We start from the raw sequence: 14,716 nt of genomic DNA on the forward strand, positions 1-14,716 counted from the left end.
CCAAACCCCCAAACCCCCAAACCGGGACCCTTAAGTGTCCCGCACGTTCATGCACACACACATGTATGAGCTTATACACACACCATAGGTGTTTTCATCAGGATGGGGGACAATTATTTCAGCACTTAGCACACCTAGTGACTGCACCTTTCAACACCATGGACAGAGCCTCAGCAAACCAAAAATGATGTTTTGTCTCCACACATACAGACAAATCAGTGTTGAATTCAGACACATGGAGCATTGTTTTTTATGTTTTTTGATTGGGTTAGGTAATAATGAGCGGGACAGAACATGATAAACGTCTATGTAAGCGCTGAAAACAAGTATAATACTATTATTATTGTTTTAATTGTGGTGAAAACCGGGACAATTTGGTAGTGAATGTTGAAAACCGGGACATTTTAGTGTTTTACAGATATTTGTCGGGACTCGGGACACCCATCATCTCACTAGTAGCAGTCAGCTGGGTTGTTGCCTCAGTCAGTAAACAATGCTACAGAGTGGTGCCGACGAAGGGGGGGAACACGTCAAACTTGGCGAAGCACCTTAAGGACCGACATGCCAGTCTATATAAAGAAGTTCGAGAGGTTAGCTTTCGCTCCCGTTTCAACATCACTGAAGCATTAAACATTTATCATAAACGTTAACATACCCTGCACATCATCTGTTTTAGTTTAGCTAGCAAACCAAACATTAGCTACAGAGCTAGCTAACGTTATCAAGTAGGTTTGCCAGATGCCCGGTTTTCGACCAGACTGTCCGGTTTTCAGATGCATTGTCCAGGCCGGTCAGAAGGCTTGACCGGACATCGAAATGTCTGATTAAAATCATTCTGTCAATAATAATCCACTAACTCTAGCCCTGCTGATTTTTCCCTGTCATTGGTGGGCATCTGTTGCTTCAACAAGCTAAAAGTGTTCTGATAGGCTGATGACTAGAGCAGTAATAGAATGGAAAAGAAGCTCCAAACAATGACAGATTCAAATAATTATGTTTTTTTTTTACCATTTGTATGTGGAAATGTTGACTAAACCCAAACACTAAACCTAAAGCATTATAACCATGGAAGAGGCCACATCCCTGAGGCTAGAAATCCTTCACCAGGGGTAGAAGGTGACTTAGTTGTAATTGCCTTTTCCCTCTGAGGGACGCAGCGGACCGACACCGGGCCAGAAACTGATCCCCAACCAGCTTCTGACACAGTATCACTCTCTGTGACAGGCAGAGGTTGGGTGGAGTGATGGTTGGGAGGCAAAGGGAAACAATGAGTGAGTGGCCTTAGTGCAGTGGTTTTTAAATCATGAGCCGTTTTAATTTCAATAAAGTCCAACACCGTCAGGAGTCTTCATGTCTCCATGTCTCCTGCCTTCTGATAAACAGGTAGGAGAGGATTAGGCACGGCTTGTTCTTTACTAACACAGTGGTTTTCTATTGTTTTCATGCCAATATGACAGCAGCTGATTCCACTGATTAACACATCTAATGAAAACTAATTAGTGCAATCAACTGCTGTCGTGTTTGTTTGGCATGAAAACAATTGAACACCACTGTGTCAGTAAAGAACAAGCCGTGCCTGGAAGCTCTCTCTGCTCCTGTACATGAAGCCACGACTCCTGATGGTGTTGGACTTTGTTGGTTTGAGTAAAGCTGGGGACACACTACACGACTTTTAGGCCAATTAAAGCCACAATTCAGCATCATGACTGGAGCAACATCGGACAGAGTTGGGATAAGATTGGCATTAAGTTTGGAGCGATTGCAATGGACAGTGAATCCTGAATCCAACTGATCGATAAGTGTGTGTTCCCCAAAATCCAACTGATCGATAAATGTGTGTTCCCCAAAATCCAACTGATCGATAAATGTGTGTTCCCCCAAATCCAACTGACCGATAAGTGTGTGTTCCCCAAAATCCAACTGATCGATAAATGTGTGTTCCCCCAAATCCAACTGACCGATAAGTGTGTGTTCCCCAAAATCCAACTGATCGATAAGTGTGTGTTCCCTAAATCCAACTGACCGATAAGTGTGTGTTCCCCAAAATCCAACTGATCGATAAGTGTGTGTTCCCCCAAATCCCACTGACTGATAAGTGTGTGTTCCCCAAATCCAACTGATCGATAAGTGTGTGTTCCCCCAAATCCAACTGACCGATAAGTGTGTGTTCCCCAAATCCAACTGACCGATAAGTGTGTGTTCCCCAAAATCCAACTGATCGATAAGTGTGTGTTCCCCCAAATCCAACTGACCGATAAATGTGTGTTCCCCAAATCCAACTGATCGATAAGTGTGTGTTCCCCCAAATCCAACTGACCGATAAGTGTGTGTTCCCCAAATCCAACTGATCGATAAGTGTGTGTTCCCCAAATCCAACTGATCGATAAGTGTGTGTTCCCCAAATCCAACTGATCGATAAGTGTATGTTCCCTAAATCCAACTGAACGATAAGTGTGTGTTCCCTAAATTGACCGATAAGTGTGTGTTCCCAAAATCCAACTGATCGATAAGTGTGTGTTCCCCAAAATCCAACTGAACAATAAGTGTGTGTTCCCCAAAATCCAACTGATTGATAAGTGTGTATTCCCTAAATCCAACTGACCGATAAGTGTGTGTTCCCTAAATTGACCGATAAGTGTGTGTTCCCTAAATCCAACTGACCGATAAGTGTGTGTTCCCCAAAATCCAACTGATCGATAAGTGTGTGTTCCCCAAAATCCAACTGACCGATAAGTGTGTGTTCCCTAAATTGACCGATAAGTGTGTGTTCCCTAAATTGACCGATAAGTGTGTGTTCCCTAAATCCAACTGATCGATAAGTGTGTGTTCCCTAAATCCAACTGATCGATAAGTGTGTGTTCCCCAAAATCCAACTGACCGATAAGTGTGTTCCCCAAAATCCAACTGACCGATAAGTGTGTGTTCCCTAAAATCCAAGTGAACAATAAGTGTGTGTTCCCTAAATTGACCGATAAGTGTGTGTTCCCTAAATCCAACTGACCGATAAGTGTGTGTTCCCCAATTCCAAGTGGACATCAAGAGTGTGTTCCCCAAATCCAACATGTTGTGAAGTTGTGTGTTCCCCAAATCCAACATGGTTGTCACTTGATTTTGATTTGATGATGTCACACGTAAGACGAAAAAGAATCTGTCCTGAAGTGTGTGGCGTCTGATCTTTGGACAGCCTGTTGAGTCGTGCCGTGTCTTCCCAGCCTTACTGATCCACAGTTTTGTACCATGTTGGTTGGAGGTAGTGAACCGCAGCTTTGGATTTATATTTCTGTATGAGATTGCTCCTTGTTTATCCGTCCATGTTCTTATTGCTCAGGTTCTGCACGACTGCCTCACTCGTCTACGTCCCTCTCCTTCAGCTCGCTGCCCTTTCAGTCTGTCAGAGTAAACCTTTTCTTGCTAGACGCCGCACACAGCTTAGAATAATAAAGCCTCCTGCAAGCCTTAATGATTATATTTCTTCAGCAGCTTGACCTATATCCCATCAGACAGTAGGGTTGCCACGATACTAGAATTTCTTCTAAAAATCAAATCGGCAGGTTCAACAGTGAAAGTGGCTAGTAAATGTTGGATCCACCAAGTCCTGTGGGTCTGGAGTCTAGTGAACTGCAGCATGAAAGTTGAAGATTTCAAGATCAAATAGATTTATGCACCAAAATTTGGTGTCTGGTGTAGTGCGGTGGAGTGTAGTATGCAGGTTTTGGTTTGAGGTTTAGTTAATTTGCATATACAAATGATAACAACTGAAGAAAGAGAGAGGGAGCTTATAAAGTCTCTCACCCCAAAAGAGGAAAAAAAGAGGTGACAGATAAATTGAATTAAGTTGATTCGCTTAGTTGAATTTCATGACAGATTGCCATTATATAAAGTTACAGTCAGCTTGAATAACTTGGTAAACAATCAACAAACCAAAAATGAATTCCTCAAATGGAAAAGATAAGAAAGCGCAAAAGCAAAGAGAAAGAGAAAACTTGTGTTGCCGATTCTCAAACTCGTGACTAATTTCCCTGCTGAAATTCTCCTCCTCCTCCTCCATCCTTCCTTCCATCCCTCCTATGGTCTCCCACCGTGGCGAAGCCGCATTTCCGGTGGTCGTTTGTCGCGGAGCCGGCGGCAGAACGGCAGAACGGCAGAACAGCAGCTCGCCGCCGCGTTAGAGAGCGGCGGCGGGCATTTCCCCCGTCTGCCATCTGTTTACAGACTGGTGATTATGTGACGCTTAATTAGCTGGAGTAAAAAGCGGCGCTGCGGTCTGGAGATTGGCATCGCCGAGGACCGCCGGCGCTCCTGGGAGTCCGAGGAACACCGGAGGGACTGACGGAGGAGGAGGAGGAGGAGGAGGAGGAGGATGGAGAGAGGGAAGAGAGAGAGACAAGCTGAATGAATGAAGGCGATAAGATAACGTTCAGTCAGGCCTGGAAACACGGAGAGTTACTCAACCCTACTGCTCACCCCACTGACCTGCACACACACACACACACACACACACACACACACACACACACTGTTAGGGCTGCAGCTAACGATTATTTTCATTATTGTTTAATCTATTGATTATGTTTTTGGATGAGTCATTTAGTCTATAAAATATCGTACCATCACAAGATACCAGAACCCAAAGTGAATTCAGCAGCCAAAAAACCCAAAGTATTCATTTTATAATGATATGAAAGGGAGAAAAGCAGTAAATTTTAGGATTTGTGAAGCTGTAACCAGCAAATGTTTGGTATTTTTACTTGATAAATGGCTAAAATGATTAATCGATTATCAAAATTACAATCGTTTTATTTTCTGTCAGTTGACTAATTGATTAATCAACTAATTGTTTCAGCACTATGCACTGGATTGCCTCTGCTTCTTAATCCATAAACATATACTGTATGTTAGTAATCCATACTCCTTTCCCATATTTCCCACCAATACAGTCTACTTAATTAATTTAATGTGACTTAATTGTCACCCGCATACGTTTCTAACCTCACAATTGTTAGTTTGTGTGTCTGTCAGCAGGAAATCTCAAAAACCTCTGAGCGTATTTCTATGAAATTTGGTGGACAGACGATTGTTTTTTGGCCCAACGCCAAGGAACAATTGATCTGAATCTGGAGAGACACACAGACACAGATGTTTGGTTGCTGTGGGTCTGTTTGCAGGGTCAACAAATCAATTGAACTTTAAATGGAAGTGATCGGATTCCTTTAGGTGTAACAGCAAGTTGGGCGGAGGTTTGCCTTCAGGTTTCTACTGTTCTTATTGCTGCTTTTATATTCAGTTTGTGTCCTTATATTGTAGTTTTGTAAACAAGCACACACTCTCTCACACACTGGATTGTATGTGTGTTAGGTTGTATGTTAGTAATCCATTATTCCTTCCCCATATTTCCCACCAATACAGTCTACTTAATGTGTTTAAATTGTCACCATAATACATTTATAGCCCCACAACTGTTAGTTTGTCTGTCAGCAGGATTTCTCAAAAACTTATGAACAGATTTCTATGAAATTTGGTGGACAGATCGGCTTCAGGCCAAGGAACAACTGATTCGATTTTGGTTGTGATCCAGATCTGGTATTTTTGCCAATATGTTAGTTTTTTTTAGCCAGAACTATCTCTAACTGAGAGAGACGTTTGGTTCCAAGTCCTAAGTTTCTGTTTGCAGGGTCAAGAAATCAATTTAACTTCAAATCTAAGTGATAGGAATGATTTGTTTGGGTGTAACAGCAAGATGGGGAATTCTTCAGCAGTGGCAGAGATTTGCCTTCTAGTTTTTATAGCTTACTTTTATAATGAATGTGTTTGCTTACATTCTAATTTTCCCACTATTACTTCAACAAAGGTATATCTTTTATGAAAAGCCAAGATGTACACATTGGATGTTATGCATGATATGCATAATGAACCAGTCTGTGCAAAACATCTCATGAACAATGACCACTGCAGCACAATCACACACAATAACAGCTTTCTGCATGCAAGTGTTACTCACTGCTGCTTAACACCGGTGAGGAACTGTTTGTAGAATTCCAGTATTCTCTTTTAAGAGATTTTAAATCACAATACACACAGTAATGATGTAGACTAGTATATGATGGTATGTAAAGTCCTTTGTGATATGCTTGTGTTAAAGAGCTATATACATAAACTCATACACTCAAAAAAATGAATCATGGCATAGTTTATTATTAAGTATTTGCATCTATTTGATTTTATTTAAATAATCATATTTTCAAAATGTATTTATTCAAATTCCTTAGAATAAGCATAAATCTGTTAATTGTGAAAACAATTAAATTTAATCAGTTAAAACGTATGAACATTGTTTAAATATGGCTAGCTGTGGAACAAGCAAGATTCAATTAGTTAAAATGTATGAGATTGGTTTACATATATATTTCGGGAAATGAAATCGTTTAGAAGCGGAAGTGACATCAGAATTCTCTCCACCTGTCTGCCATCTCACCTCAGAGCAACCCGCGGACTGGATTGTGTTACCGGTAAGTTACATCTGCACTCATCCTGTATAACCTGCCAATGTACGTATGTTTTATTAGTGCAGTTGATATCCAATAAGTCCATCATTGCAAACATTTTCGTCTAGTCTACTAACGTTAGCTAACTTAGCTAACTCGTACATGGTGCTAATAATATCAGCTAACTTTAGCTAGTTAGCTATTTTTCTGATTAGCCAACATTTCACATATTATTAATTAAAACGAGCCAGTAATTAAAAATAGGCGACATTTGCAATTAACGTTATCAGCCTGATAGCCTCATAAGCATTTGACCAATTAACTAGCCCTGTTCACGTCTAGCAACAGTTGCTAGACACCCGCAGACTACAGGTTAGCGCGTGCGCACACACAGCAGAGCTGGTTTTTGGCGGAGCAGAGCACGGAGGACAGATTGAAAACTGTTCATGGGGTTGGGGAGGGGGTAAAATGCTGCTTCTCACACTTTTCCTAGATTAAGGGAACGGATTATAGGAGAAATTGTGGTTAATCTTGAGATGCATGTTCTGTAGTATCATATCAAAGTGATCTCAAAAACGGTGTGCATATGGTATTTGGAAGTTTCTCATTGATTTTGAAATATATTGCGTGGAGATCACTGGCTCACAATTTAGAGCGGGCCTACATTGTAATTAGGCATGATACGTTTTGAATTATGCAAAAAAATATATATATATATATGGGCAACTGTAGTTGAAAAACAAAATGTCAACAGTTTGCAAATGTTAACTAAAAGAGTGGTGCAGACTTTTTCTATTCCAAGGTTGATTGGAGTGGCTGTATTTCTGTCAACTATAAATATTTTACTTGATCAAAAGCATAAGCTACTGCAGTCAGTATATAATGGACATAATTTTGGTCTAAAGAATGACTGAGTACTATTAAAAAAAAACTGTAAAAAATGATACTGGCTTTGTGATTTCATAAGCAAAAGAATGTCACACAATTACAGAATTAGATGTTAAATGCATTTTGTTTCTAACTAGAACTGTTTGTGTTTTACAGATACCTAATTCTTTGAAGCATCTTTTCTCACACCAAACTGTATGCTGGGGCAACCTCTTGGATCTTGTAAGTATGTAGGCTACAAAGACATTGATTTATAATACACACAAAATTCAATACATCAGATGACGAACAATGAAACTCATTTTGAAGTTCAGATGAATCAACATAACAAGCATAAACCTTCTTGTAGAGACGACAATAATTTCTTCAGGAGCCATTGATTACAGAGGTCCAAAACCGATGGCCAGCACTGTTTGAAGTTGGTGAAGTAAGTGTAGTAACCCATTTGTTTGAAATGTAGATGCAAATTGCATTCAGTGTTATACATCTTGTTTAAAGTCAAGTATATCCTGTGTTTTCTCCTCTCTTTCAGGTCAACTTGGAGTTCATGCGTATAATAACTGTTCCTCTGATATCAAAATTCATTGGACAACTGGACAGATACACTGATGACCTGATGAAGGTTTTCAGTGCCAAAGGAGGATCTGCAGGAAAGAAAATCCACACCATAATGGCACTGACAGCTAATGTAAGTGTGTTTTTATCTATTATTTTTTTTAAGGTGTCAAGCAACAAGCTGCTGGAATTCTTAGGATTTTTCTCTTTGTCCTCCTCCTCATTCCTTCTCCTCTCCTTTATTTTCTAAAAGTTAAACAGATTTGCAGGCCAACAGTGATTTCATGTAGCAAATATACGTTTGTAAATTCATATTACCAAACATTCACCACCTTCTGATTCTTAGAGACCTTTAGTGATCTTTGTATTAAAGCAGCTTAATACACACAAACGACAAACAATTTCTCTCATGCAAAGTATTTATCGTACAATCAGAAAATGTACATTATATTGTACATTATATTTGAAATTATATGAGTGACTACATCAAAGTCATCAGGATAATGTGGTGACAACTAAACATGTCTAGGGAGGGCGTCCAGCAAGTACAGCTCTGGCTGCTCTAGTCTTAAAATATTACTTCATATATTAAACTTAAAATTCAGCATTACTTAAACTGTAGATCAATGCATTGACTAATGTTATATTCTTTGGGATCTTGTTGGTATGCTTGTTTCAGAATGAAGACATAAACATCAAGCGCGACTGTGACCTGAGGAGCCTAAGTGTCCTCAATGAGGACATAGAGACACTCGTCAAAGAATACGCGGTAAGTGTACGTCAACCTACTCTCTTTATATTATAAATGTGTTATGGATATACTTACATTGATAGTTATATTAATTGTCTCATAGGCATCACAGTCTAGCTTTGCCCATGTGTGTGTAGTGTGCACTGAAAGATTAAACTATGCAGCTATCAGTGTGGAGCATGATTGATCTTACAAGCCAAATGAGAAACTTGTCAGCTGTAAATGACCCTGGTAAAGTATAAAACAGTTGGCAGTACAAAGTATGGAAATTATGGATCAGAATCATGAAACACTCAAACCATTATGCTGATCTCAGATTTGGTGTAGATAGGGAAGTAATACGTTATTCCTGACAAATTAAAACAGTAACACATGACTGTAGCAATATGAAAGAAAAATAATGCAGCAAAAATTAAAAAAAATTAAGAACTGTCAGAAACACTTTAAACTTGATGTACTGTATACAAATTTCACTCAAATATTGAAATTTGCAGCAATTCAACCACTTTGATATGTTTTCCAGCGGGAGATATCAGGGTATCAGGCCAATTAGTCACAATCACGTGAACATCCTAATTTTCAGTGCTTGCACTTTTAAGCTTGGTTGTGTCCAGTTCCATCAGGATTTTCTTCTTCTCCTTAGCACTGGCCTTATTTTTAATTCGTATTATAGTCTTCCTGTTTCATAATTTACCAAAGGGTGGCAAACTTTGTAGGCATCAATGGTGAGTTGAGGTAATTTTATGAAAACTGTCCAGCTGGCCATTTTTCTAAACTGATGAGTGATTTTGCAAACTTCTGGTTAGACAGAAATGGACGGTCAGTTTTCGGGTCTTTCTGGGTTTTTTGTGTTAGGTTTTGAAAAATGTCCCATTATTTTGCATTTGAATGATTCTACATATCTGTAATGTCAGAGTTTGCAAAACAGTGTGCCTTAAAAAATTCTGAATATCACAATGTGACCGGCATTGGGACACAACTCATTGTTCTCTGTTTATCCTCCAGGACAGCGAATCTAGAGAGGCTGAGTCGGGGATTGTACAGACGATGGGCATCTACGTCACTCGGGTGGAGGAGGCCGGTCCTGGAGACGAGCCTTTTGCAGATGTTGGTGTACTTGAAGGTGTGGAAGTTCTGCAAAACCTACGAAGTGTCATCCTTGGATGTGTGATGCTTTTTGGACTGATTTATGCGCTTAACTTAAGCTACCCTAAGGACCTCAAGTGCACATTTGAAGTGTTTCAGAACATCCTGATGGAACTGGACACAACCAAGCTTTCACCAAAAGTCCAAGCACTGACAATTAAGACGCTCCAGTGACTGAGTAATTGGCCTGATACACTGATATTTCCCTCTGGAAAATGTATATCAAAGTGGTTGACTTGCTGCAAATTTCAGTACTTGTTTGAGTGAACTTAGATGTAAAATTTTCAACTTGTGTTTTTCACAGTTCTTGATTTTTATATTTTTACTGCAGAATATTCCTTTTATATTCCTGCATTCGTAATTAAACATGCATGAAAAGTGTGGTGGTGCCGCCACTCAACCACTGAGCCCTTATGGCAATGTTTTGGATTGTTAGGGTGGTGGTCAGAAAATATCGAAAACAAATTGATCTCAGGGATTCCTTGAAATGTGAGTATACTGTAAGCATTACAGTTATAATGGTTGATTTACCTGATTTACCTGTCTACCTCAAGTTTCACACAATTGTTAAGCACAGTTCTTGAGGGAGTTTATCGTATTGTTGCAGAAAGGTCTGTTTACAATATATATTCTTTGTCTCATGTAACAAGCAGCAAAGTGTTAAGGCCAATGGGGCACAGCTGCTCACCTGAGCCTTGTGATAATATTTTGGATCCTATTTCAAAATTGAATCCCAGGAATTGTTAGCCTTCTGAAATCATAGAAGAACAGTGTTCAGAAGCCTAGAGTTCCCTTAAATTAGCTTTTAAAATGTTTGCAATGAGTAAATGTTTGAAAATAGAGCACTTAACCTTAAGAGGGCATTTTCTTTCTTTTTTTTTTCTTTTTTTTTTATATTTTTATTGGGATTTTCCCAGAGGGCATTTTCTTTTTTATGATTTGTTTGTTTTTTGCACACAATACAACATGTTTGTATGAGCACTGGTTCTGTGTACAAGTATGTCTTGCTAGCTGCTCTTTTTGTGGGTGTGTGCTGTTATGTCAGTGTGACTGTTGAATGGAAGTGGTGTTGCTGCCTTTGAGATTTTGCAATGCCAAACGTGCCACATGCCTTGAGGAGCAATAAATTGTTAAATGTGGAACAAGATGGTCGGACTGTTCTTTTTTTATGTATTGTAGTTACATATTGTTGTAGGTGTGGGGTGAATGGAAAAAAAAATTAAAAATTTGAAATATCTATTTATAAATTTAAAATACATTGGGTATATTAATAAAAAGTACATAAATTTGATGCATTTTGAGTAAATTGGGTTTATTGCATAAACCTGGTTATTAAGCATTTCAGACAAATAGGCTTTATTAATATTGAATGCATAAACTTGGTTCTTATGAATTTGAAACAAATTGGATTTATTGATGATAAATATATAAACCTGGTTATTGGGTATTTAAAACACATTGGGTTTATTAGTACTATTACATAAATCTCATTCTTACTTGTTTCATTTATGTTTGACTGACAAATATGCATCACATTAAGTTTATTAGTTTGTTTATGTTAGAACAGTGTAATCCAAATGGATGGAAATTTTATATGCAATTAAAATACATAAATCTTAAATATTAGGCCTAAATATTTTTTTGAGTGTAGACTGGACTAGACAATACTGTGAGTCTCTTCTGTTCCAGCAAAACATTTGATAAAGAATAAGTTAAAGGTCTGGAAAAGTGTTGAAAATTAATTTGATAATTTCCACCTCTTGAGTAGTTTGAGAATTGCACAAAATGTCTGGGAAAATATAGAAACTTTTGCCATTTATGTCTGGTACAGATTTTATGTTTAACTTTGCTTTTAATTAACATTGCCTTTTATAGTGTTTCTATTCTACTGTTTTATTGTTTGCACAGAAAAACCCTTTTGTAAAGCACTTTGATTTGCTTTTCTTTTATGTGTTTTATTATTATCCTTACATAATTGATCTTTCTATTAGTATTACCTTTTCTTTCTTTCTTTCTTTCTTTCTTTCTTTCTTTCTTTCTTATTGTCATTTTACTAGACAAACTGTTTTAATTTCTGTCTCGCTTTTGCTTGCCTTTTTGATTTTGCTTGAAAATTTTGCTTTTGCTTGGAATTGTTCCAAATCCAGTAAAGAAATTGGGGTCTGGAAAAAATGTGTAATTTTAAAATAGAAACTGTGTAGGAACCCTGGTAGATGAAAGACCGAAGTATAAAAGGTGGATTTCTTTGCTGACAACCTGCTTCTTCTTCTTCTCCTCTCTCAGACTCCTCCAAGCTGCAGAACCCCAGCAGAAAGCAGTCGGTCTCCAGGAGTCTCAAACACCTCTTCAACTCCTCCAACAAGTTCGTGAAAACACTCAAAAGGTCCGTATCTATTTCTGTTACTCTCATATGTTCAGTTTCATTCACTTCCATTTAATTGTCAAAAAGAAAAGCTGTATGGGATATACTGTAAATGCGACATGCGGCACCATTATAAACTGTCACCTAATGTTTCTCGCTCCCTCTTGACATTTGTTAACCTTTAAATCAAGCTAATTAATTAGCCTTATATTAATGTATGGAAATGTACTGCATGGCCTTTAGTGAGATCAAACCAATAGTGTTCTACAGCTGTAGATAGACTGGGAAATTAACACCAACCACCGGCCAAATGCTGGCACATTTTGATTACAGCTGGTAAATTTATCCATTCCAGCAGCCACTTTAGCAGCTAAAATAGTAAAAGTGGCTGGTGAATTTTGTAATCCATCATCCATTATAGTCGGTGGATGAAAATGTCAGTTCCCAGTTTCCCTGTTTCCAACGCATGTCAGCCTGCCTTTAAAGGAGCTACTTGTAGCATTTTAACATCAATACTACATCTTTACTACATTCAATCTGAGACATTAGTATAATTACTGTAAACAAACCAGTCCATCAGTGGTCAGCCTGTCAGCCTCTATCAGCCTCTACTCTGCATCCTCCATTGTTTCTCCACCTGGTGGATCTGGAAGGAAATCTGCTGGATCGCTTTACGGCACAAAAGAGGAAGAGGTTCTGTTCTTCCAGAGCAAACGGAGCTAAAGCTGAAAGAGTTTCTGGCAGCAGATGGTGGAAGGAGGGAAAGGAAGATGGAGAAATCACTTCCAACATGTTGATCCTCTTCAGGGAGGGGAAGGGGGGGGCAGGAAGCAACGGGGCTGATGGGAAATGTAGTCTTAATGTGGAGAAACACTAGAACTAACAATACTACTGGAGTGAGATAAAGGAGATCAATCATCTCCAACATGGACTCATTTGTTTACAGTGATTAGAACAAGGTGTCACAGCTACTTTCATATGATGAAGTTCTGTTTGAAAATGGGACGTCCCACTCGCTCCTCTGCAGGGGGATCTACCTGGCAGCTGTGTTCTACCATAAGGACAGCCTGCTGGTGACGGCAGAGGACCAGATCCCCATCGTGGAGGTGGACGACTCCTACAGCAGCTCGCTCATGCAAGACTTCCTCTGGTTCACCAAGGTACGGCTGCTGCTGTCCCCGCTCAGCTCAGTGGGCCGAGCACAGCACCGACACTAGCAGGGATAGAGGTTCCATTCTCACTGGGACCACCCATGATAAAAATTTTCATATCAAGGACCCCAAATGTAGTCCACATTAGAGCCATGGACCCCCATTTGATGAGATTTTGTCTCTCGGACCCAAATCTGAGACTCTTTTTATTGTCAGATATGATTTTGTCCAGAACTCCATGACTATCTGTATTGTAGGTAGAGAGATAACAGAGAAACTATGATCAAAACAGTCATTCTTCTACATTCTCTAATTGTGTTGTAAATGAAATAATGCTGAAGTTAATTCATCAATTTGCTGGGGACCCCCTGGAACCCCCCTCAAGGACCCCTGGTGGTCCCCGGACCCCGCGTTGAGAACCACTGTTCTATATCTACTATAAGGGGCTTCGGATAGAAGCGTCTGCCAAATGGCATTTGTCATGTTATGTAGGCCCACCGATGGTCATAATTGGCTATTCAGCATATATTGTGCTACACTGGCCTCTTGGCACACTGTGTGGTTGTGAGGTCCTGTTGTCTTTACAAAGCCTGTGTCAGTATGCAATGTGAATTTTGTATACGTTGTCAATGTGTTTGAACCAGTGTACACCAGTGCAAAATGGGTGTGTTAACAGGCGCATCAATATCCCGTTGTTAGTTGACATACTCGAGGTGGTGAATAATTCTAGACTTCCCTGCCCCCCTCCCTCCTACACACACACACACACACACTATTACCCAAGAGCCCCAGACGGGACAGTTAGGAAAAGCTCAAACCACAGTCAGCTGAGCTTGATTTTGCATTGTGCGCACACACAATGCGTATGTGTGTCTGACATGGGAATGAGGCCCTACCCATGAGCCTTGTCAGTTTGATCTCCGGGCCTCGGAGGCCTCCGCAGATCTGGATCCGCGGAGGTCAGAGATGCTGACAGCGCCCTCCGGAGACCTCGCACACTCATTTCTGCGTGGGGCTCCTATGAGCTCTGCATATCAAAAACATTCCCTACATGTCTCCCCGTTTGTCACCCATTCTCTCTCGGGGATTTTTTTTTTTTTTTTTTTTTAGGGCCCGGGTCCACGGAGAGAAAAGGCTTCCCATTCTTACTTGTTCTCTGTTGAAAATGAAGGGCGGCGGGGGGTTGCCGTCGCCCTGGCAACGCAGCTCCACGGTGTCCCCCTCTTTGACCAAGCCCTGGGGCGACTCCTTCCACAGCTCCACCATGGTGGTGGGGTCTGGAGACACACACACACACACACAAGGTCAAATTAAGCAGGCTTATTCAGAAGGCTGGTAAAGTCACTTTACGAGGCCAGCCATTTACTTAGTGCTGACAGCA

At 39.9% G+C, this 14,716-nt stretch overlaps 1 protein-coding gene across 1 annotated transcript in view; it reads left to right on the forward strand.

Moving 5' to 3' along the window:
- Positions 1 to 13,401, forward strand: part of LOC139665850 (ankyrin repeat and fibronectin type-III domain-containing protein 1-like) — a 52,763-nt gene extending 39,362 nt beyond the window's left edge. Inside the window, exons 8-9 of the mRNA XM_071544851.1 lie at positions 12,106 to 12,205; positions 13,212 to 13,401. Of these exons, the coding sequence (XP_071400952.1) occupies positions 12,106 to 12,205; positions 13,212 to 13,401 (290 nt within the window). The remainder of the gene's footprint in view (positions 1 to 12,105; positions 12,206 to 13,211) is intronic.
- The last annotated feature ends 1,315 nt before the right edge of the window (positions 13,402 to 14,716 follow it).

This window comes from Centroberyx affinis, unplaced genomic scaffold, assembly GCF_046629955.1.
Source record: "Centroberyx affinis isolate AG114_WGS23_722 - 3 ecotype Tasmania unplaced genomic scaffold, CSIRO-AGI_Caff_v1 ptg004701l_1, whole genome shotgun sequence".
NCBI classification, from domain to species: domain Eukaryota; kingdom Metazoa; phylum Chordata; class Actinopteri; order Beryciformes; family Berycidae; genus Centroberyx; species Centroberyx affinis.